The sequence below is a fragment of the Opisthocomus hoazin genome, chromosome 14 (genome assembly GCF_030867145.1).
Source record: "Opisthocomus hoazin isolate bOpiHoa1 chromosome 14, bOpiHoa1.hap1, whole genome shotgun sequence".
Classification (NCBI taxonomy): domain Eukaryota; kingdom Metazoa; phylum Chordata; class Aves; order Opisthocomiformes; family Opisthocomidae; genus Opisthocomus; species Opisthocomus hoazin.
Genome location: NC_134427.1, coordinates 10,222,307 through 10,245,997, shown reverse-complemented (window position 1 = coordinate 10,245,997; position 23,691 = coordinate 10,222,307). Strand labels below are relative to the sequence as shown.

General features: G+C 46.0%; 1 protein-coding gene and 1 long non-coding RNA gene across 3 annotated transcripts; one reads left to right on the top strand and one right to left on the bottom strand.

Moving 5' to 3' along the window:
* The first annotated feature begins 1,323 nt into the window (after positions 1–1,323).
* SLC6A14 (solute carrier family 6 member 14) lies at positions 1,324–15,895 on the top strand. 2 transcript variants are annotated; one of them, XM_075435350.1, is made up of 14 exons: positions 1,324–1,371; positions 2,129–2,297; positions 4,067–4,198; positions 5,740–5,901; positions 7,203–7,338; positions 8,039–8,171; positions 10,005–10,145; positions 11,199–11,427; positions 11,508–11,633; positions 11,731–11,849; positions 12,994–13,093; positions 13,326–13,435; positions 14,442–14,609; positions 15,192–15,895. In XM_075435350.1, exons 1-14 carry the CDS (start codon positions 1,324–1,326, stop codon positions 15,339–15,341), a joined length of 1,923 nt encoding a protein of 640 aa, XP_075291465.1. In that variant the 3' UTR covers positions 15,342–15,895. The 2 variants fall into 2 exon arrangements, with proteins under 2 accessions (XP_075291465.1, XP_075291463.1); XM_075435348.1 differs by having other exon boundaries at positions 1,324–1,452.
* Positions 15,896–20,057: 4,162 nt separating this feature from the next.
* LOC142363086 (uncharacterized) lies at positions 20,058–22,943 on the bottom strand. Its single transcript, XR_012765472.1, has 3 exons — positions 22,099–22,943; positions 21,794–21,885; positions 20,058–21,519 (listed from the first exon to the last, which is right to left on the bottom strand). It is a non-coding gene; the product is annotated as an uncharacterized LOC142363086 (long non-coding RNA).
* Positions 22,944–23,691: the final 748 nt, after the last annotated feature.

The following is a 23,691-nucleotide window of genomic DNA, read 5'->3' as shown; positions in this document are numbered from 1 at the left end:
AAGCAGCCTGTGAAGGAGTGTTTTCTCAAATTTTTATTTATTTATTAGCCCCAAAGCCTGTGTCCTGCCAGGACAGTACATTTGTACTTGGGTTTTGTTGCAAAGGTAGATTATTCTGGCATCCTTCCAGTTTCTAAAATAGAAGTCTCCTGGAGAACCTGCTGCACAGGATGATACAATAGAGCCTGATTTTACCTTCCTACCTTTCAGATGCTGCCCCACACACTTCTCGCTCATCGTGTACGTATCTCTTAGTCGTGGCTAGCTCGAGCCATGCTGGTAGCACTTTACTCAACAAAAGCTCCCACTAATCGTGGACAGAAAGTGTGTTTGTCATGGTGTGGATCTGAAGGAGCTGTGGAAAAGAGCAGTTAGAAACGGAGGAGAGCAGTTAAGCAGCCAGTCAATCAAAGTCCACTTGTGCCTGTAAGTGGAGTGTGCTTCGGCTGGTGTCCTTGGGGGTTGCCTGGGGAAGGTCACTGTGCTGGGTGAAGCATGGGAGCGCTTCAGAAATGTCTTTAAGTCGTTGCTCCTTAAATTCCTCCTCTGTAGATGTCTCTGCTTATGACCTGCCCTTTCTGTGCCTGTTGCATAGTGGAAGGTGTGTTTAGAATCTGAACTTTCAATACTGTTTAACCCCCTTGTGCCCTTCGCTTTCGTGCATCTCCTGAGCCTAGACTCCAGCGTGGAGCAGGTTAAGAAGGAAGGAGAGGCAGGTATGGGTGGAGAAGGAGCCGTGAGCAGGGGCTCTGGGCGAGTGAACGCCGGTGAGGCAGCGGCTCTCCTGGGGGGAGCAGGGAGGCAGCGGGGTCAGCCCTTCGGGCAGGTGTGGGGTGCTCGGGTGACGGGGAGTTGGCAGCCCTGTGCGTGGAAGACGACACGGGGGTGGGTGCGTGGGTAGGTGCTGGCAGCGGGGAAGAAGGGCGAGGAGCGGGGGGCACGCTGGAAGGGGGAGGTGGGCAGGCAGGGGTGCAAGGAGGGCTGAGGGAGCGGGCCCAGGCGGGTGCGCGGCGGGGTAAGCGGGATCGGGGAGGGGAAGTGGGCAGGCGGCCGGGCAGGCCGGGCAGCCCGGTGTTCCCGAGGAAGTGGGCGCGGGGCTGGAGGAGGGTCCGCGGGCGGGGCGCGGCGGGGAAGCGGGCACGGGGCTGGGGCGGGCGGCCGGGGGTGCCCCGGGGCGGGAGGTGCCGCATCGCCGGCGGCCCCGCCCGGGGCCGCGGGGCAGCCCAGGGGCCGCGGTTCCCGGCAGGGCGGCGGGGGACGGGCGGGAGGCTGCTCCGATAAAGGGCCGGGCGCCGGGCGGGCTGGCAGAGCGGAGCGGCGGCGATGGGGATGCTCAGCCTGCCGGGCTTCCTCTCCTGCGGGAAGAAGAAGGTGAGGCGGCCGGGGGGGGGGGGCACCCGGACAGGTGGGGGACACGGGGGCTCCTGGGCAGGTACGAAGGCACCTGGGCAGGTGGGAGATTGGGGGTACCTGGGCAGGTGTGGGAGAACACAGATAGGTGTGGGTGCATCTGAGCAGGCAGGGCATGGAGGTGCCCAGGGAGGCATAGGGGCACTCGGGCAAGTAGGGTGCAGGTACTTGGGCAGCTATGGGAGCACTGGGCAGGTGAGGTATGCTGCACCTCGCCAGGTATGAAATTATCTGGGCAGGTGGGATCCAGACAAGTATGGGAATATGGGGGCATCGGGTTAGGTAAAGAGAGATGAGCTGGGATGAGCAACTGGGCAGGTATGGGGGTGCCCAGGCAGGTGTGAAAGGCACCTGCACAGGTGGTTTTCAAGCAGGCATACAGGTATGTGCTGGTGTGAATATCTAAACAGGTATGGGGGCATCTGGGCATGTGCAGGGGCAGAGTAGGGGAGTCCTCTGGAGCTGCTGCTCCCAGGAGCTGAGAGCACTGGGGACTAAGGTGGGAGCAGGGCAAAACTGTCCATGAAGGTTGTGTGGGCTCTCTGGTGGCAGCCACTGTGACAGGTCCATGCTGTCCTGCCAGGGATCAGCTGGACTGGCAGCCCACCTGACTCTGCCCAGCCATGCCCAGGTGCTGCTCTGGACAGAGAAATGAAGGTATGACTGCCTTGTTAGCCTATGGGACGATCCTGAGCCTTCCTACTTCTTCTCTTCCAAGGACTTCAGTTTGTCAAATGAAAAAGATGCCCATGCCAGTGACAGCGATGAGAACTCAGAGCGTGGTAACTGGTCAAACAAAGCCGACTACCTGCTCTCCATGGTGGGCTACGCCGTGGGCCTGGGCAACGTCTGGCGGTTTCCCTACCTCACCTACCAGAATGGCGGAGGTACCTGTATTGAATGGCAGTGTCGGGTGGGCACACCTTGCTGTCCCCAAGAGAGAGGAGGGCCAGCCCTGGGGTTGGGCGTGTTTTGTCAAAGCTAGCTGTGAGCATTACCATGGGAAATGGGATGGTGCCCGCTGGTGGGAATGGGAAGAGGAGTAAGAGGCATCTCTGTGCTTTTTTTGGTACCAGCTGAGGAGGGAAATAGTTCTAATTGCAAACTTCCACCTGAGAATTCCAGATCTCTTCTGATTTACTCACAACCAACACTACATCTTTTTGTCAATGTATCAGTATCCTCTACTGACCTAAATAGCTGTTCTCCCTCCCCAGTGCTTACCTCCCTGATATGTTTATATAGAGCCATTGAATCCCCTTTCAACCTTTGTTTTGCCAGGCAAACAAGCTAAGCTGGAATAATTAGCCAAGGTCAATAATTATCCCCAGCAGGTACTTGGGAAGTTGGAGGCAGAGAGAGCCTCCCTGCTTACACAATGAGCTAGTGGCAAAGCCAAATGGAGGCACTGGCTTCCCTGGCTGCTATTCCAGAGCTTTGTCTACTTGCCAGGCAACCAGTCGTAATTACGGAGAAGCGCAAACGCCAAGTAACTGCAGAGGACTTGCTTGTGTGTACTTACTCGCTCTACCTGACAGTCACTGGAAGTTGAATTCTGGACTGTGAATGCAGCATAGCTCATACAGCTGTGCATGGAACACAAGGTGGCATTCTCGGTACAGAAGTTATATTGGTGCTTTTGCCTGGCTTGTATTACTTATGGCTGATGAAGAAAACTATGAAAACAAAACAAGCCGTGACATCGGCCCTTCTACTAAATGTTTTTCTCTTATCTGCTGCAGCAGAAGACTTTGTATGTAAAGTATATTTGTGCTGCTGCTTGTATCCTGCTCAGTGCCTCTTGCCCACGATTGATACAGACAATGGTTACATCCTGGTTTCGAAACACAAGAGTAACCCAGTTAATTCTGTGAGACTATTTACTTCCTTAAATTACAGCAGGTATTTGCAGTTTCTCACAGCACTGGGTCCTCGATTGCTTTAAGTTCACTGAGAGTGAAGAGGACAGATTTCTGCGGGGATATCAGGTCGTGTTTAGGAAACCTGTGCTCTCACTTGCCCTATCTTCTGCGCACACACAAAGACGTGTCGGTCGCTTTCACAGAACAGGGCTCTCATTGATATCAGGTTAATGTGCACTTTAAAAAGGACTCAAACACGAGCCGTGCTGAGGTGCTGTTTGACACAGAACTCGGCCAACCATGGAAAATAATTTCATGCTTTGACATCCAGTAGCTACTCTTAACAGGACAGTTGCAAATCCCAGCTAAGTACATGAAGGAATGGTTCTGTTCCTTTTTAAATTAAAAGCTGGAAGATGAAATAGAAAACAGACAAAGCTGATGGTGCCTACAACTAAGCAGTATTCCTGCTTGTATGAGAGCAGCAAGTCTTTGATAGTTTTTGTAAAATCCTTTTAAATCTTTAAGAGAAGCTATCCTATGTAAATCACCAGTTCTTCTCGTCATCTGTGTCTCTTCATTACAGGTACTATGTAGTCTTACAGAAAACAGGATTTACAAATAAATCTTGCTGTTCTACATAAAGCAAAAAACACCAGAGTGGGATATTTGAGCCGGGGGAAAAAGGGGAGTATAAAACGTGATAAAACCGTGGGGAATACTGAAAGATTCATTGTGTTCTCTGTGCGTGTGTGTGTTTGTGATGGGTTTTTTTTTCCCTTCTCTCCCCTCAGGTGCTTTCCTAATCCCGTACACCCTGATGTTGGCATTGGCTGGCTTGCCTCTGTTTTTCATGGAATGTTCCCTTGGGCAGTTTGCCAGTCTAGGACCGATTTCCGTCTGGAGAATATTACCATTGTTTCAAGGTTGGTATTATTAAGTTTCCTTAGAACTTTTTTTATTCTAGTAATAAACAGGTGTGAGTTAATGATTTCTTCACAGTTACAAATTCTGTGAAGCTCGTTTCTGTGTAGAGAGTATTCCCAAGGTCAACTTTACGTTCCCGGATAGATCTTCCTTATTATCCAGTTAATAAACAGATTCCTGAAAAAGGTTGTCACTTATCAGAGGTTTTATCAATTATTTTCCCGGTGTTACGCAGCATGCCACCCTGACTGCAGATGTCTGGGCAGAAGGAAATCACCCTGTTTGCTGTGTGAGGGAAAACCTCAGTTAAACATTTGGAACTGTGTGCAACAGACTGAAAATTATTTTTGGAAGTTAACTTTGTCGATGCTTCTTTACACTGCTGTAGCTTGCAAGGCACTTCCATGATGGATAGGCTAATTCTGTATTTGGCTTCCAGTGCTGACACAGGCACAGGGGTCTGATTGCTTTAGGCAATGCTGTGCAGGTATGCATCCAACTCACTGCACTGAGAGTCATCTGGCTGGTGTGGTAAAATAGGCTTGGCTCTGGCTCCTTAAGGTGAGGTGCCTCTTGTGAGAAGAGAAATAGTTGCACTCTGTAGTGGTAGTTTGCCTGTCTCTGTGAGGGTCTGAATTTCGTAGGGAGATCTGTGTGTCGAAACAACTAACTGTGTGCTTTACTCACTCCTGTCCATCCAGGTGCTGTACCAATGGGTTTAAAGGACTATGTAATTAGTCTTGTTTGTCCTCTATCTACTGGTGGAATTAACATAGGAACAAGGAAGTTTCTTTCTGATGCAATAAGAATTTTACTTGCCACCTTCTACAGAAACAAAAGGGATTACAGTCTGGCTGGTTGCCTGAATGCTTACTCTTTTTGCCAATCTCTGTTCTGTAGTGCAAATAACCTTTCCCGAGAGCAATGTATTTAACTTTAAAGCAAAAGTCTGTAGACACAGCAAATCTTTTGTGTGTCTACAAAGATATAAACTTAAATATACTCTCTAAGATGACTGGGACAGTTTGGCAGACTTTCCCAAACTTGCAGAGCAGATCTTGTTTTAACAAAGGAGGAGAACAGTATTATTGGCACAGATTTACTGTTCTGTGTTGATACTTCTTTACTGGCGGAACTATTCATTACAATGGCATCTCTTTAAAGTGCCTTGGTCAGTCCTGGTTTTTGTATAGTTTCCTTTATTTTACTAAGTAATCAAACCTTCCCACTGAACTGGGAGAGAACAAAATATGGAATTTCTTCTTTAGACTTGGACTTAGCGACTAGTCCGATTTTTCTGTAAGCTTGATTTAAACTCTGTGACAAAACCACATTTGAGATGGTCAGTTTGGATCATAACCCTCATTTGATGGCTCTACCCTTTCCCTGTTCAGTTGCTGTTAAAAATTCATTAAAAAACAAACAAAAACCAACCTCAACTTCTTCCCAAGTAACCTTTTAAAAGTCGAATGAAGGCCATTCATTTTTTTTCCAACCGAAGTATGGGGTAGTTAAGACATTGTGTCTTTCTGTTTCCTAGGAGTGGGCATCACGATGGTCATCATCTCAACATTTGTGGCAATCTACTACAACGTTATCATCGCTTATGCACTCTACTACTTATTTGCCTCATTTCAGAAAGTGCTACCATGGTCAGAGTGCTTTTCCTGGGCAGATGAGTTCTGCAGCAAAACACGGTTAGGTACCGTACTTAACAGAGCTTAATATTATTGGTTTGGATACTTGTACATTGTACTGTCTTCTGGGAGGAATCACAGGAGCAGGACAGCTACCTGTGGCTGGAAGAGTCCTTCCTGGAGTTTTGTCTCTGAACACATGGGAGTGATGCCTGTCTGCTTCCCTGCCACCAGTTCTGGTTGCTCGGGAAACCTACAGAGCGCTGGGCTGAAACCTCCTTGTTGCATCCTTTTTTTTTTTTCTTCCATAAAGTCTAAGGTTTATTCTGTTACACAGAGTCCCCAGAAATACTACGTTCCCATTTCATCAGGCTTCATGGCAAAGCAAATACCTTCCTTACATGAAAGGAGTATCGCTGTACCTTTTACCAGGGTTCTTCCACTACCCCTTGCCTCCCCTGTGGCTATGGTAATCCTGAGCACCAGTGAGGCACTGGTTTTGCACTTTATTAATGCTTTAGAACATATCTCCATGCTGTTGTTCTTGATGTTTGGCAGCACATGTACAGCCAAACACTTGTTATCAGTTTCCGTATCAGACCAATTTAAGGTGAAAGGTGAAGCTGGTGAGTTAATTAGTAGTTCATAGCTGGAAATGTGTTGCCGAGCATTAACGTCATTGTAACTCTCTTATCTCTGTCTCTGAAAAACTCTTCGAAGATTTATAGGTTTCATCAAATGAAGTTGAAATGCTTTATTTAACAAAAAGTTGACACTTGCTTATGGGCTAAACAAAAATATTTTAGCTCAAAATTTTTAAGTGCTGGAGGGATGCAAAACTGAACTGAAATAAGCTGTCCTGAAACAGGCTTCAACAAGACTTTTCCAGTAAATCCTGACATAGTGTTCTTTACTGTATGTTCGGAAAAAAAAATTCAAACCCAAAAAACCCAAACAGTGCCCACCTCCCACCCTAAGGAAGGTGTTTAAAGAGCTGGAGTAAGCTGTCTGCCATAATAAGATGAAGTTGCTAGCGGATGATCTGTGTGTAACCTTGGTTTGGGACAAGGGTTTTCACAGAGCAACCAAGGCTACAGTCTTAACTGTCCTCTGTTCAGATTTTCGCAAGTATGCCTGATGATATGAAGCTCCTGAAGGTGGAGCTGGGCACACCAGATTATTGGTGTTTTGATTTACAATCAAGGTAACAGTCACAGCTGCAAGTCATAGTTCAGGTTTGTTTCTAAATATTTGTTAGTAGGCAAACTGAAGCTGTAACTTTTTAAAAAACATATTTGTTGTAATAGTCTGATTTTTGTAATAATCATCACCGTGTTAACAATCCCTTTTTCTTGCTTGCTTTCAGTAAGCGACTGCAATGCAACCTTAGATGGAGAAATCATTCATGCCAACTACTCGTTCATCACAAGCAACAATCTCACATGTTTGAATGGCACCATAAACTATAAACCAGTGCAATTTCCCAGTGAGCAGTACTGGAAGTAAGTAAATATTTTAAAGAAATTGCTGAAAAATGCATTTATTATACATTGTGGTTTTGAATGTATTTTCTGTTTTTGTCTTCTCTTACTGTCCAGAAACAGTCGAGTCAGGGGGAGTGGGCACGCAAATCTGTGCAGAGAGGACTTAAAATTCAGTGGAAGAGTCTGGGCCCTTGGGGCGGGGAAGAGAGGGGCAGGCAAAGGACTTAACCTGTAGCAAACTGAAAAATACTCCAGCTTAAAGAAGTCCTCTTCTCTGGAGTCCTGGTAGGGGCTACTTAGCATCTTTATGTATAGCACATACTTTTTTCAAGGAGTCACTGTGCAAAATAAATTCACCTTATTCTGAATCTGGGCCTGTTGTGAAAATGCCATTTCTTTAGCCACATGATTTCAATTTGCCTCTTGTTCCTTGGGTTCCTGGGAACTGATTCGTCTCATGGGCTTTTCTCTTGCCATTGGAATTTCATGTTTAACAAGAAAGAGCTGAGGGCTGGTAGACTTTAAAAAGAGGAGAAAAAAGCAGTTAAATAGTCAGTTTTTCAATGCCAATCAGGCAGGTCTAGCTGCACACTCATGGAAGAAGCTGCAGGTTCTTGTAATATCTGCAGAAAACAGCTCGCTTTCCTCCAAGCAGTGGCTGAAGAGGAGGAGTGTGCTGCTGTCGCCCTGTTCTCATTGGAGCGTTTTGTGCTTTCAGCAAAGTGGCTCTTCAGCGCTCGAGTGGGTTGGACGAGACCGGTAACATTGTGTGGTACCTGGCGCTCTGCCTCCTCCTGTCCTGGGTGATTGTTGGGGCTGCGTTGTTCAAAGGAATAAAATCTTCTGGAAAGGTAAGTTAGGAAGAGCAAGTAGCAGACTTTTAGCCTTATCCTGCCCTTGCAATGTCAGCTGGACCCAGGAAAAGTTAGCACAGGGCAGGATGCATTCCTAACCCACTATCATCTGCTGGACTCAGCATTAGAATTTCTTTCTGCTCCTTGGCTTCATAACTGTGCCATAACATATGAGTAAAATGCTGATTAGACAGCAGTTACTTAACGCGTGGGTCTCTTGGCTCCACTAGGGCTGTCGTGTGTTTGGGGATCTTGCTGTCATGCAGATGATTCCAGCTGAGTTTTGGCAGCCACCCAGCCTGTTATGGCAGACACGTGCATGTCACTGCACACGTGCACACACACCCTAGGAACACCCAGTAATTATCTGCACCTCCAGACTAGCTGAGATGTTTGGACAATACAGGTCAAATGTCGTGAACAGATGTGCGTGTGTAGGTTCCAGCCAGATTGTGAAATTTTGTTGGTGCTCAAGATTTCAAGCTGCTGTTAGGTACCAGGCCCATAGGCGCTCGTTTTCACACTCTGGCTCTGCTGAGCTCCCATTTCCATGTGCTGGAGCACTGCTGCCTGAAGTTTTCCTTGGGCTAGGTCACCTCCACTCCAGATTTCAAACAGGCTGAACTTCACTCTTGCCTGCCTGAGGCCCTCTCATGGTTTAATTCCGTCCTTCTTGTACTCCTTTCTTGTTGCATCTCCATGACTTGCTTCTTCAGTCTCTTTGCCTTCACTCTTTCTCTCACCCTTTCTGTACTGATCCGGGGGCTTTTTTCGCCTTTCGATTCCTTCTGTCGTTGTGCCTTTCCATGGTTCCTGGCCGCCTGCCTTCCTTTCCTCAGTCTGATGTCTCCTCCTATTCTGCTTTCTCTTTGGAGTTTTCTGTCCTCCGTCTCAGCACTTCAGGGTGGAGTATCTGTGCTTTCCCAGCCACAGTTGTTCTTCCACATGGCTCATCTTAAACTCACATTCTTTGGGTTCTTGGCGCTTCACTTTTCTTCTGGCATGAAGGTAAGCCTCTTTGAGGAGTAAGGTAAGACTCAGAAGAATCTAGCTGGGCAGGAACAAGGCAAAGATGAGGAGCAGAGAAAATTGACTATTCAGGGCAAATATGAAAGAGGTCTTCAGAAATGATAGACTCACCGTATGATGGTGCAATGCTATGGCTTGGAGTAATCAGCAGTACCGGATCAATTATCTGTCTGCGTAACACTGAAACTAAGGCTTGAGAAACAAAAGTATTTTTGAACGTAGCCTGCATGATAATAGTGCTGCTTAGCCCCGCTTCTGGCCTGGATCCCATCATGCTAAAAATTGTGTAGCAATTGCGTAACTAAAAAGATCTTTGTCCAAGAGAACCCAAGGGTCCTTGTTCTTAGTAAAGAAATCTTCCATCATGGGTCTTTTTTGGTTTTGTTTTTGTTTTCCTTTCTCCCATCTCAGCAGGACATAATTCCATCTTGGTCACCTAATTTTGACTGGCTTTCAGTTTGTGTTTGCTAGAAGCATTGCCTAGCAAGAGACCTCTGGGGTAGTTGAGTCCAGGCCTTGCTACATCACTAAATCATGTCAGAAAACACATTTCTGAAATTGGTCAAGTGCTATCTGAAAAGTGGCTATGAGGCTTGGGCCTTCTGCTTCTGCTGGAATGCAGCTCTAGAACCGGCTAAGCCAGATGGTTTGGCACCAGTGATTTACATCTATTCTCTTCCTGGGTTGCCTGTTTTTTCGTTTGCACCAGCAGACCTTAGCCTAAAACCTGGCCATTCCTCCTGCACAGAGGTCTTTGCATCCCCTCTCTTCTAATGTGTGTCCCTGCCCTTCTTTCTGCAGGTTGTCTACTTTACTGCACTTTTCCCGTACGTTATCCTGCTCATCTTGCTGGTGCGAGGTGCCACCCTGGAAGGTGCTCTGGATGGCATCGAATACTACATAGGGAAACAGTCCAACATTACCAAGCTGATGGAGGCAGAGGTGAGAGGTAGTGTGATCCCCGGAAATGTGACACACTTCTGTGGTTCTATGGGCTTGTCACTTACACAGCAACTTTTTTTATCCAGTCAGGTGCTTCTTCATGTCCTGCCTTGCATTTTTTTATCTGCAGCTGGGTTCTGTTTTTTCAGCAACCCCCAGCTCTGTCAGAACTCCAAGATGCCATTCTACCCACTCTCAGCCTGAAAACCAGCCACTCTCTGCCCCCTCCCTGCCACACCAAAGAGTGACGACAACTGTGGTATTGCCTCGGAGCAGCTCTTGGGGGTCATGCTGGAGCTGCATCCTAGCAAGGCCTGCTGAGAAAGTTCTTGCTGTGGGATCAAGCTTTGTTCTAAAATGCATCCCACTTGCTTTGGCTACTGACAATTTCAAGGGACTTTAGAAGATGATTGGAGGGACCCTTGGGTTTGAAATGCAGGCTGTGTCTTGCCCAGGACATTAACTTGGGAAATTAGGTGATCTGGGGAGGGCACTTTCCAAAGGAAGCCTGGATTTTTTTTGTTCTGGCTTATGCCAATATTAGTTCAGTTTTACCAAAAGCAGACATTAAGTGCAGTGTTTATTTGAGGTATTTTATGTAAGCATTTGCTGCTAACTGAGGGGCTACAGCAGAGATGTTTGTCTGGCTAATGATGTGAGGAACACAAGTGGGAGAGCACATGAAAGTTCTCACTCCTGCAGCCCAGTCCTGATTTTCCTTATTCATTGGCACTGTGACAAGATTTGTACCTTGACAACCTGCATATGTGAATGAATTGAATCTCTTCTTCAGGTTTAGCTCAATAAGATTTAAACATTTGGCAACATACTTGTCATGTGACCTTCAGAAATCATAGAAGATATTGTTTGTGCGTGAGAGTGCAAGGTCGTCAGCGTACGATATCCCACCTACTCTAAAATTCTTATGAAATTGATATAGATGTTCAGACTAAATGTCTAAAAACCCTGGAGCTCCCACAAGAGGGCAGACTAGAATGGTTATGGGATGTGCTGTAACTAATGAAATAATTCTCCGGTTCTTATTTTTGGTAGGTTTGGAAAGATGCAGCTACCCAGATATTCTACTCCCTGTCTGTGGCATGGGGTGGGCTTGTTGCTTTGTCTTCGTACAATAAGTTCCACAACAACTGCTACTCGGATGCTATTTTGGTTTGTGTGACCAACTGTGCCACCAGTGTATTTGCTGGGTTTGCAATATTCTCCATCTTGGGACATATGGCATACGTGTCCGAGAGACCTGTCTCGGAGGTTGTGGACTCAGGTAGGCTGATCGTTGTGCTGTCGGTATTGGGACTTGCTTTGACCAAGGCATGGCAATAACCTCCTTCCACTAACTTCCAGGATTTGATCTGGCATTTGTAGCCTACCCAGAGGCTCTCGCCGAGTTACCAGTTTCTCCTCTATGGTCCTTCTTGTTTTTCTTCATGCTCCTGCTCTTGGGCCTTGACTCTCAGTTTGCCACCATAGGTGAGTGGGGTTTGAAATAATCCATGGCTTTTCAAATGACTATTACCTTTCTGAATTGTGCTGCCTCTGCTCAAAACCCACACTTCTTCCTTTGCAGAAACACTTACAACCACCATACAAGATATATATCCTGTAGTGATGAAAAAATTAAGAATACCTGTCACCCTGGGAGTGTGCATATTGCTCTTCCTTCTCGGTCTTCCCTGTGTTACTCAGGTAAGACATTAAATTCTTTTTTGGCTGTGAGTGTAGTTACGCTGCAAGTGATGATCGCAAGTCAAAATATCCTTTCCACCTGTTCCTGTTTGCATGGATCAATCTGAAAGACTCTTGAATTCTGCCAGTGTGGCTGGATATGCAAATAAGAAATTCCCAGAGGGAAGTGTGAAGAACCTAAGGTTATCAGTGATTATTGAACTGAGACGTGCTTTTAAATAGAAGGCCTGTACAGAGCCCATGAAGCACCAACCGGATTTATTGCTCCTCAGTTCAGGAGATTATTTGTGTAATCACAAGCACACACGTACAGTGTGTCTGCAGCGCTGTGGGTACCACTAATAGATGCCGATGGGATCTTTTTGTTCAGAACTGACTACCCAACAGGACAGGATTTGAGAAATAACCTATTAGCTCATAAGCATCTGTAGATTGTGATTAGTTGTGTTTACTTCTCCTCTGTGTGTGTGTGTATATATATATACACATACATAAAAGGAATTCCAAGTATATTGTGTAAAATTTCTTCAGGCAGTTGCTTTCAGGAGTATAAGAGTTCATTACAATTATTCCATCTAGAAATGTAGATTTATATATGCAATTAGACTGAGAATGTGAGGAAGATAATTGTGGTGAACAGACAGTTGCATGGTCAAGCAAAGTTACGAAACATGGCTTAAAGCTCATTTCCTGCTCTGTGATCCCACTGCTGCATGCTGGCATTTAAAACTGTGTTTAATTCACATGGCAAACTTGTGTGTAGGAGTATACAAGCCTACCAGAACGGATAACTGGTATAGCTGTTGCTGGAGCTCAGTGTTAAAACTTCAGCACAAGCTTTAATACTGTAAGTTCCAAACTTCAGTCCTGCTCTCAGCTGTTTATATATACTCTGCGTATACGTGTATCTTGTTGTTAGTGTACAGATCTACAGTATTTCATCAGGTGTGCTTTTCAACTTTACATAGAGATATTTAAAGGAAATAATGTTCACAAATGTGTACTTCACCTAGAGAACTGGGAGTTTAAAAAAACTCAAACTGGTGATTAGTTAAACTGGCTTGAACAATGCAACTAATTTTATTTGCATAAAGACGTTACTGGAACTGGATACATTTTTACTTCTTTATTGTTTGTTCTACAGGCGGGAATTTACTGGGTTAACCTAATAGATCACTTTTGTGCTGGATGGGGAATCCTTATTGCAGCTGTCCTGGAGATAATAGGCATCGTCTACATTTATGGTAAACTATTTGCATTGAAAATCCATGATTTGACTATGCAATCACAGGCACAGTGTACATTAAACACTGATTACCGCAATAAAGCATCTATAACTTGACTGGAAAGCTGACGGTTGCCTCAGAACTGGAGAAACTGACCTTGACCATTGCCTGCCTCCTATCCCTTTTGAGTTACCACACCTGCAACAGAGGCACTTGCTTTACAATGCACCCTACGATTGTCTTCCAACAGGAGGAAACAGGTTCATTGAAGACATTGAAATGATGATTGGAAAGAAGAGCTGTTTATTCTGGCTGTGGTGGAGAATGTGCTGGTTTTTCGTTACTCCTGTGCTGTTAATGGTGAGTGTAGGTGACTGGGTTGTGACAGAACTTGTTATTTGGATATTGAAGCGATTTTCACATGAAGATTTAGGGCTGAATGCCGAGGCCCTTTGTATAAAGATGGGCTATGGCTGTGCCAGTGAAGCAAATTACATGCTATCCATGCTTTCTGATACATTCCGCTCCTCCTTGGGTCCTCTCTATGAGAGGCTGAACCTTCAGATCAATTGCTAGTGAGCTGGGTCTACACTCTGAGGAGTAACACAGAGCAACCAGATTGTTTGTCTTACGAGCTGGATTATCTTCACTTCAATCTGTGAGAAAATGTTTTGTTAACATAGATTTTTCCTCGCTGAGGGAAATCCCATTTTTGGGACAGATTCCTGGCTTGGATTTGCTCTTTGGATGTCCAGCTGTTCCTTTGTCTAACTGAGACTTTTTTGTGTCCTGTTATGCGTGTCTCAGTTTTTTGCTACTCCTGTACTTCTAATTGTGAGTGTAGATGGTTGGATTATGTTACTACAAGAGAATTTATTTGCATCCCAAATCCAGGAGCACTGGCAAGTCACTGTGGCCAGCACATTACCTTCTATCCGTCCAGACTACAGTTTAGAAAATGCTGCTCCTGAAATATCATATTTCTGCAGCAATATTTACCAATAGTTAATCTCAGATTCTTTCCCATATTCCTGTAGATAATGGAATGTGGGAACATACAAAACATACAGAGATAAGTACTGAGCTCATCCAGCAACATACATAACATACATATTCTTCAACATAAGGTTTAAACAGAAGCCAGAGGACAAGTTCTGTTTAAACATAGATTAGTTGACGTGTTAGGGTGCATATCGGTGTCATCCTTCAGTCTTACTGCTTGGCCATGACTGAACACCAAATCCTGCACAACCGTTCTCACACTCAGAAAGGTAGCTCTTTTTTTAACCAACTTGGAAATATGGTGCAACTTCAACTTAACTGGAAATCTGCTTTTCTCTCTTCATCTTTTTGCCGTTTTCTGTAGGCAATCTTGGTCTGGTCTTTGGTCACATTTTCACCTCCCACTTATGGCTCAGTGTTATATCCAACCTGGGGAACCGCTGTTGGCTGGTGCATGATCGTCTTCTGCGTCATCTGGATCCCCATCGTCGCTGTTCTAAAAATAGTTAAAGCTGAAGGAAACCTTTGTCAGGTAAGGGCAGAAAAAAAGCTGTCATAGCCTTAAGTCTTGCTTTCCTTGGCATTATCAGGGACGCCTGTGCTTTCTTCTCAAACACATGTTCACTACTTTGAGGTGTTCGTTAATTAGATTTGTAGACCAAAACACACTTCTGGTAGTTGAGTCACAGGAAAATTTACACTGCTGTGTTCTGATAAGATAAAATCTCTGGGAGTGTACCCACACATTCAAGAGTGATTTTGATGGTTGGTGGTGTTATTCCAGCTGCTTTAAATTCTCTGAAGAATTTCTATCACTTTCTATATCCCTATCATTTTCTGGAATTTTCCTGCCATTCCTCATGGAAATGAGCAAGTGCAAGACCTGAGGTATGCTCTTCTTGCCAAGCTTTGCCGAAGTGTCCTGTTGGGCGCAGCTTTGCCTGAACCCAAAGACGTTTCGAATTATTTTAAAAAAAGTTGGTGATTTGTTTGCCATTTGTTGAGTTGCAGGGCATATCTAGAGTTACAGCTTTACTGAACTAAGACTTTAAGACTTTTTAAGCTTTACCAGACTAAGGTAGGACGTCAAATGCCTCTTCTTTTTGCTTTCCAGCGTATTGTAAGCTGCTGCAGGCCCGCTGCAAACTGGGGTCCCTACCTGGAATGTCACCGAGGAGAAAGATACAGCCATGTTGTAGATCCCAAAAAGGAAAAGGAACACGAGATTCCTACTGTGTCTGGCTTTGTATACACTCAACAATGAGATGGCCATTTGGATGACAAATTTTTAACGTGTGGTTTTTTCTTTAACTATTAGAAAGTGACAGTGCAAAGCAACAACAGCAAAAAGCAAATCAACCCTCTGCCCTTCAAAACCCAGCCCCCAGATGAAAGCAAACCATATTATTTATTTTTAATGCTGAATGTCTGGGGAGAAACAGGTAAATTAGACACTGAGATCTCCCCAGATATGTAGGTTGAGAGGGCAGGAAAATGTATTGCAGGCTCCTGAGGCTGATGGACCGGGATGCTTAACCCCACCCGACCAACTTCCAGCTGGACTGCAGATATGGCCATGGAAAAGAAAAAAGACACATTCTGGTGCTCTTCAGCTGCGGGAAATTTGAGCCCAAACATGCTGTAACTGCATGTCCTGATGTGCTACAGGCAGTTGCTAACTTCTGCTGTGCTTTGTCATCCGCGGTGGTGTGCAGTTGACAGAGGGGTGAATGGGTGTGCTGCTGCCTGGCACTGTAGCTCAGAGAAAAGCAATAATTTTTTTCTGCCTAAGCCTTGCTCATGCTGTGAAGCTGCTCAGGATTTGATGCTGACTGCAGTGTGTGCGTGTTTTGTCTGTGCATCTAACTATTGCGTGGCAAAAAAATGCCATCACAGAAAATAAGGCCTTAACATTGTGAAAAGCAGGCTTCTTTCTACTTCTCATTTTTGCCCTTGGGATCTGCAAAAAGACATCTTGTGTCATGCCCCATGCTCAGCATACATCTGTCTGTAACTCAAAAATCCTGTGTTTCCCTGTTCTGTCATTGGACTCTGTAGAATGAAATAGTAACCATTGAATTCCGGTGTGTCTGCTCTCCTATGCTCACCAAGGCTTTACCTATCAGTTACTTCTTTGCATCTTTCACTCAGACTTGGGTTTTCCATTCCAAAGGAGACCCAAAGTGCTTTTTAAAGATTCAAACAGTGTTATCAGTGTCGTGGCAGAGCCAAAAGAAGCAGAACTTTACCCCAAGTGAAGGTTACATCTGCCTTGTAGTGCTATTACCCCAAAATTTGCTGGAAGCATGAGATTATTGAAAAGTTAGGATGTTTGTAAGGCATTTTGGAATGCAGACTTATGCTTCTACCTGGGAACTAGAGGGTTAGGTTAAAAGAACCTGACTTCACTCATAATGCAAGTGAATTCTCGATAAAGGAAAAAAGACCTATGGATTGAATGCATACATTTTGTGTGCTGAGGAACAGCTTGCTTACTGTGACAATGGTTCCTTGGGAACCACGCAGCAGGGTTTCTAGCTGTCACTTCCTCTCAGGACTTTGTCACTGTTTCTAGACATAAAGGAGTGTGGATAGTGGCTTGTTGCCCAAGCTGCATACCATGTGTATGTTTTATATTGGTGGTGTTGTCACAAATCAACATTTTATGGCAAATAAAATGTGATTTTTCTGTTTTTAATGGTTTTGACACTGGTAAATGAGATTTCAGCCTTTTGTCTGGAGTTGGGGGGGGAGGCAGTTGGCGAGTACTACCAACTCTTCTGTGATCCTAAGCCTTTGGGAGACTGAACTGGAAAGATTCAAACTCCAGGAAACCTTTTCTGATGGAAGTTAGGATCTAGTACAATAGACGTGTTTTAGAGTGGGCTCAGAAAATACAGAAAGTAATCGCGTGGGATTTTATTAAAAAGACTGTGGGATTAGAGCCTGTAACAGAAGCTGGTGGAGAGGATCCCTTTCCTGCACTCCAGCTGCACTAGCATCATGGTCTAGCCACAAACCAGCAGAAAACAGTGCTGTTGCTGGCCCTGATGCATGGAGAGGCTGGGAGCAGGAGGGAGGCTGAGCTGCAAAGCTATGGTGCTCATCCACCAGGGCACCATCCATTGGAGCTGCTGCAGTGGGCAGCAGTTCACATCTGGGAAGGGACAGGCTCTGGGAAGGAAAGAGAAGTTAGTCAAGTAATGGCTGAGAGTGGTCCAAGAGGAGTTGGGGAAGCATGCTGGCCAAACCAGCTTCAGAAAGGATCCAGGGAAAAGGTTTTCTTTCCTGGCCCCTGGCAGAGCTGGGATGCATCTCTATAAGTGCGTATCTGACATTTTCCTGGTACATCAGTTTCTGTTGCTCTCTTTGCATGAGCTGATTTACTCCTTGTGTTGTTGACTGCGGGCATCTGCTGAGGAGTCTCAAAGAGTATTTAGTAGTGGGCATTCATATTCCTCACCTGTCACAGCTCTGGCCCAGCTGTTAGGGTTGTTCAACAGCCGCTGAGGGTTACATGAAGAAGTGGTGTTCCTCAGTGCTGCTCTTGAAGCAGGCTGGACCCAGCAGACCTGGGCCTGTTCCTTGCCCATGCAGGCTGGTGCCCAGCATCCTGACATTTGTTGGGCTGAAAAATCAGCAGTGATAACCAGTGCAGTGTTGCTGGTAAGGGAGGATGCTCTGTGCTGGGCAGATAGTCTAAATGCTTGGGGTTTGGGTTTTTTTACTTGGGGGGGGAGGAGAAAAGAGTTCTGTTTTGGATCAAGCTAAATGGGAGTGGTAAGAGAACTCTTGGAAAGAGAAGAGTAGAACAAGAAAAGAAGTACATTCGCTGTGGATGAGCAGAAAATGCATGTTTTCAGTCAGGAAAGAGAACACAGATGTGTGCAGTTCCAAAAAGCAACATCTATAACAAGGAAATATTTAACAAGAAGTATTTCAACAGGCATTTTTATAAGTATGTAAAGCAATTAGTTAGGGGCCAAGCTTATGAAAGCAAAATATGAACCCCGAAGTTATTTCTATTGCAGAGATTGTTCATAAGCATGAAGTTAAGTTTAGAAAAAAACCCAAATGAAGTATCTGACTTCGTTTCTACCCCGCCCCCGCTGTGCCGCGGGAGGTCTGGCAGCCGGGCTGCGTGGCGGTGCGCTCACCAGCAGAGGGCAGCCTGCGCTCGGCGCTCCCGCCCTCCCCGGCCACCGCCGGGGCCGGCTCCGGGCGAAGGCAGCAGTCGTCACGGCGGGCGGGTGGCCACCGCGCTGCCTGCCTGGCGGCCGGTGGGCCGCGTCCGGGCTGTGTCCGGGCCGGCCGTCTCCGAAGGTCTATTTAGGTCCAGTTCCAGGTGCGTGAGAAAGAGAGCGGGTCCTCCGCCGAGCTCCTGCGCGGCTCCCAGCCGAGCGTGGCAGTGGCGACGCGGCTGTTCCGGCCTCTGCTGGCTGGAGTGATCTTGGCAGACCGGTGGTCCCGGTAAGCGGGCATGTCCAGCCCCGCACCGCGACTTTGTGACACTTTGTGCGCCTCAACTCCCAGGTCCCCAGAGCTCAGCTGAGCCTCAACCCGTTCTCATTCTCCGCACCTGTGGATGATGTGGCCTTGCTGAGGTGTTCCCTTCCTGCCTTCTCTTATTTCATCCTTTTCCCTTTCTTTTCCCTTTCTTTTCCCTTTCTTTTCCCTTTCCTTTCTTTTCCCTTTCTTTTCTTTTCCCTTTCTTTTCTTTTCCCTTTCTTTTCTTTTCCCTTTCTTTTCTTTTCCCTTTCTTTTCCCTTTCTTTTCCCTTTCTTTTCCCTTTCTTTTCCCTTTCTTTTCCCTTTCTTTTCCCTTTCTTTTCCCTTTCTTCTCCCTTCCTTCTCCCTTCCTTCTCCCTTCCTTCTCCCTTCCTTCTCCCTTTCTTTTCCCTTTCTTTTCCCTTCCTTCTCCCTTCCTTCTCCCTTTCTTTCTTTTCCCTTTCTTTTCTTTTCTTATAAGCAGCAGCAGCAGCATAGACCCAGCAGCAACATGCACATTTTTAATTGAAGGTTCTATTTTCTTGTTTCAGCTTTTAATCTGATTTTCTGTTGTTTTGTGGATCTACAGCAGGGCTTTGTGTCGTTATTTGGCTTCAGATCCATTGCCGTGGGTGTGTTTGATGTGGGCACCAAGGCACTGCAGTCCGGCTCCGAGGGATGGGGCATCTGCCACACAGTTGTAGCACGGCTGTTTGGAGAGGGATGAATGAGAAGCAAGAGGTACCAGTGTGTAAGCAGAGCTGACTTGCTTTGAAGCTGCACAGAAGTGAGGGTGTGATTGCACAGCCCATCTGTTGAGTGCAAAATCATGTATTTTCTGTGAGTCACCTTTTGAACAGGTTGGCAATGCTCCACAAAGTCTGATCCAGCAGAAAAAAATCCCAAAACAGTTAATTTGAAACTGGCCTTGAAACAAATTAATGTCTGCTGTCACCAGAGAAATTACTGGGGCAAAAGGTTTTACATTGTTGGAAGAACCTGGTTTCAGTGATTTTGGCAATATTTGCTTTTCAGTCTTTGTTTTGGAGGTTTGTAAATACAGACTACAAAGTACCAACGAAGGAAAATACTGACGTTTATCAAACACCTCTTGAAATTCAAAAAATTATTTTCTGAATCTGAGCTGCTTTGAAAGGGAAGTGAGGGGGAAGTCGGCATTTTGACTTCTCAGTTTGGAATGACAAATTTGTTGTTACAACTGTCTGAAGGATGGCAAAAATATTTTCCAGTTTAGCTCTGTGATGCAAATAGGGCAAATGCTGGCAGAACCCTTTAAAGAGAAAAAACTTGTTACCCTAATGATGTTTGTTATTTTTTAAACATTAACTTCTGGCCATCCCTTAAGGGGATTTGGGGAGCCAATATCTAATCTCAGGTTCCTGTGAGTCCCAGGGAAGCTCCATATCCTCTGTGTAGACTGACCTTTTGAGCAGACGATACAGGGGAGGGGAAAAAAATGAACTGAGATCTACAGGCTGTAAGTAAATGGCACTTGGTGACGGGAATGAGGAAAGAAGAAAATATACAGAACTAATTGTTCCTATGCAAGTATTTTTCATTGATTTTTATTTGTTAGTTGTCTGCAGGAATATGGGGTAACTGGGTACAGGAGTAAAACTTTGCAACCAAAGCTCTGGTCTGGTCCAGAGCCCACAGAGGGCAGAAGACCAGCTCCCGGCTCTGGTTCTCCTTGTCCTCTCGCTTGCCCCAGTGCAGGAGTCTCTTGCTCTACTCTGCAGTAATGCAGAGGGAAATGAAATACGTGTGATCTGAACTGCTTGTGGGGAGAGATTTTCCCCCAGTGTGAACCGGGCCTCATTCCTCCGCTCATTCTGATCACAGCTGCAGTTTCATGTTGAGTCTTTTGGCCAGATCTAGTTTCAGTCCACATTCCCACAACCCCTCCAGCTCTGGTTCTGGTGCCTGGTTAGCAATACTGTTGAGCTTATTGCTATGCAAGAAGTAATGACCTCAATCTAAACTAGTTTTGTGTCATGATTTTTTTAAAATTAAAAAAAAACAAATAAAAAAACCAACCCAAAACCCAACCAAAAATAGTGCTGGTAGACTTTGCCACCGGATCAGTTAATAGATTCTTTAGAGCCAGAGAAATCAGATGACTCGGCGACAGCAACCTCTAACCAGGCAGGGGAGGAGGTGATGCGGGACTAAGAAGGTGAAAGGGAAGACAGAGCAGCTGGTTAAACTGGCTCTTCCACTGAAGGAAACGCAGTGGGAGATGGCAGCCTTACCTGGGCTGACTCTGCTTGATCAAAGTCAGACCAACTGATAGCAGTCACAGCTTCTAAAAGAAGGTTTTCTTCCTCAATAAAACAATCTCAAAGAGGCTTGAGATAACTTTCTTGAACAGATTTATCAGTGTGTGACAACTCAGCCTATTACGAAAGAGTAAAACCGCACCTCACTGAAGCATGGAGTCCGCCTGGAGATAAAATGTGCATGTGCATCTTGAATGCGATGGGCAGCTCCTCTAGCCTGAAAGGCAGAGCAGAACTGAAGAGGTACACAAACTCTGAGAATGCTAGGAAAGCGGGTCTGCAATGCTTCTATTGCTCTTCAGCTCTTCCATGCGAGTCTACCCCAGGTTGCTGCCAGACAGGATGCTGGCCTGGACTGGACCTTTGGTTTGATCTCACACGGCTGTCCTGCAGAGCAGACCTTGAACTATGTGATTCATATTTGTAAACTTTGACTCATTTACAAGAAAATGGAGATGGATGCCAAGAGAAACCTACTGACATTTTCCCCTCTTGTGCATGCTCTGCCAGACACAAACAGATTCATGTTCAACAGAGCCTGAATTCAGTTTCATCTGGATTTCTCCCTTTAGTGCGCAATCTCCTGAGTTCCAGACTTATTGTTTCACTTCAAGCAATCAGGAAAGCAGAACTTCTGCTGGTGCAGACTTTCTTCCTATGACAATAAAAGCAGGGAAAATATGACTAGCTTTGCTATGGGCAGCCTGAGCTCCACAATGTGAAACAAGCAGCAAGCACCAACGACACCACCTTCCCTCCCCAGGAAGGGTAATTGTTCTTGACCAGTGTTAATACAAAAAAGGTGAAGAAAGATAATTCACTTTAAAAGATGAATCATGGGGTTTGCAAGAAAGCAGAGAGGTAACGTTCACCACCACCACCTAAAGTGGATGCAGAGGAAAAGGAAAAAAGGCATGGAGGGCTCTAACCTTCCTGTCTGGCCTTGTAGAGTGGAGCGCGCTCAGTTGCTGAGCCAAGCCTTGGAGGAGGTAGATCCCCTCTCACAGCTGCAAAAAGGAGCCTGCAAGGCAGCTTGTAGTCAGACATACGTGTTAATAAAATACTACTAGCAAGAAGACAGGTGCAATTTCCCCAGGTGTTAAGTGACCATGGTTTAGCCTGGATAAGTGCTCCCCAAAACCGCTCTATCACTCCCCCTCCTCAGCTGGACAGGGGAGAGGAAATATGATGAAAGGCTCGAGGGTCGAGACAAGGACAGGGAGAGATCACTCACCAATTACTGTCATGGACAAAACAGACTGAACCTGGGGAGAAAGAAGTTTAATTTATCATCAATCAGATCAGAGTAGGATAATGAGAAATAAAAATATATCTTAAAACACCTTCCCTCCACCCCTCCCTTCTTTCCAGGCTTAACTTTGCTCCTGAAATGTCTATCTCCTCCCCCTGAGTGGCACAGGGGGACAGGGAATGGGGGTTACAGTCAGTTCATCAAACGGTGTCTCTGCTGCTCCTTCCTCCTCAGGGGGAGGACTCCTCACACTCTGCCCCTGCTCCAGCGTGAGGTCCCTCTCACAGGAGACAGTTCTCCACGAACTTCTCCAATGTGAGTCCTTCCCATCAGCTGCAGCTCTTCATGAACTGCTCCAGCATGGGTCCTTCTCATGGTGTGCAGTCCTCCAGGAACAGGCTGCTCCACCACAGGTCCTCCACAGGGTCACAAGTCCTGTCAGCAAAGCTGCTCCAGCGTGGGCTTCTCTCTCCACAGGTCCACAGGTCCTGGCAGGAGTCTGCTCCAGCGTGGGCTCCCCACAGGGTCACAGCCTTCTTCAGGCATCCCCCTGCTCCGGCGTGGGGCCTTCTGTGGGCTGCAGGTGGCCATCTACCCCTCTGTAGACCTCCATGGACTGCAGATGGACAGCCTTCCTCACCAAGGTCTTCATCACGCGCTGCAGGGGAAAAAAAATCTCTGCTCTGGCGCCTGGAGTACCTCCTCCGCCTCCTTCTTCACTGACCTTGGGGTCTGCAGGATTGTTTCTCTCACATAGTCTCACTTGCTCTCTCTCAACTGCTGTTTCTCCTGCAGGTTTTTCCCCTTCTTAAATATGTTATCACAGAGGCGCTACCACCGTCACTGATTGGCTTGGCCTTGGCCAGCAGCAGGTCTGTCTTAGAGCCAGCTGGCACTGGCTCTACCAGACATGGGGGAAGCTTCTCACAGCTTCTCACAGAAGCCACCCCTACAGCCTCCCCACTACCAAAACCTTGTCACGCAAACCCATAACAATGATTAAACTTGAGCAAATGACCACCAGGAATTTTAGTTCTTAGTATTACTTTGCTGAGTATTGTTCAAGGACTTTGAAAGCAATAGAAGAACCAAGTAAGCAAACACCAAGTAAGAACCAAAAGGATCAAACACTGGTCAGATGTACGGGACAGACTGGGAAGGTAAACAGCAATGGGGGAAGGAGTAATATAGCGGTGTATTTGATGCAGCTGTTGATCCCCCCTTCCCCTGCTTAAGGGAATATCTAGAAATATGTAGAATACTGTGAATAACATTGGTTAACAAAGACTAAAATAATGAGAAGAATGTGCTGTATTCCAGCTGTTCTGATAGAGCTACTGGGCTGTGAAATGACAGATAAAACTAAAGTGCCAGGCAGAAAGGTTGTAATGAGAGATTTAGGTTGCTGAGGCATCAGCCAAGCTCTGGAGTTGATGACCTGGGAGAAGCAAGAGGGAGGGTAAGTCGCTGAAGGGATCCTGGATCCAGCTGGAGAGTCTGAGGCTGGGCAGTCCTGAGTGTACTTCTTCCTCTGGAATCTTGGGACTGATCATTTGGGATTGGTGTTCCTGTGAA

What these genes read in the sequence shown, in the direction of transcription:
- SLC6A14 (XM_075435348.1), top strand. Translation starts at nt 1,324, where the DNA reads ATGGGGATGCTCAGCCTGCCGGGCTTCCTCTCCTGCGGGAAGAAGAAG. An exon ending in AATATTACCATTGTTTCAAG is followed by an intron (nt 4,199 to 5,739) that starts GTTGGTATTATT and finishes TCTGTTTCCTAG; the next exon opens with GAGTGGGCATCACGATGGTC. An exon ending in CCCAGTGAGCAGTACTGGAA is followed by an intron (nt 7,339 to 8,038) that starts GTAAGTAAATAT and finishes TTGTGCTTTCAG; the next exon opens with CAAAGTGGCTCTTCAGCGCT.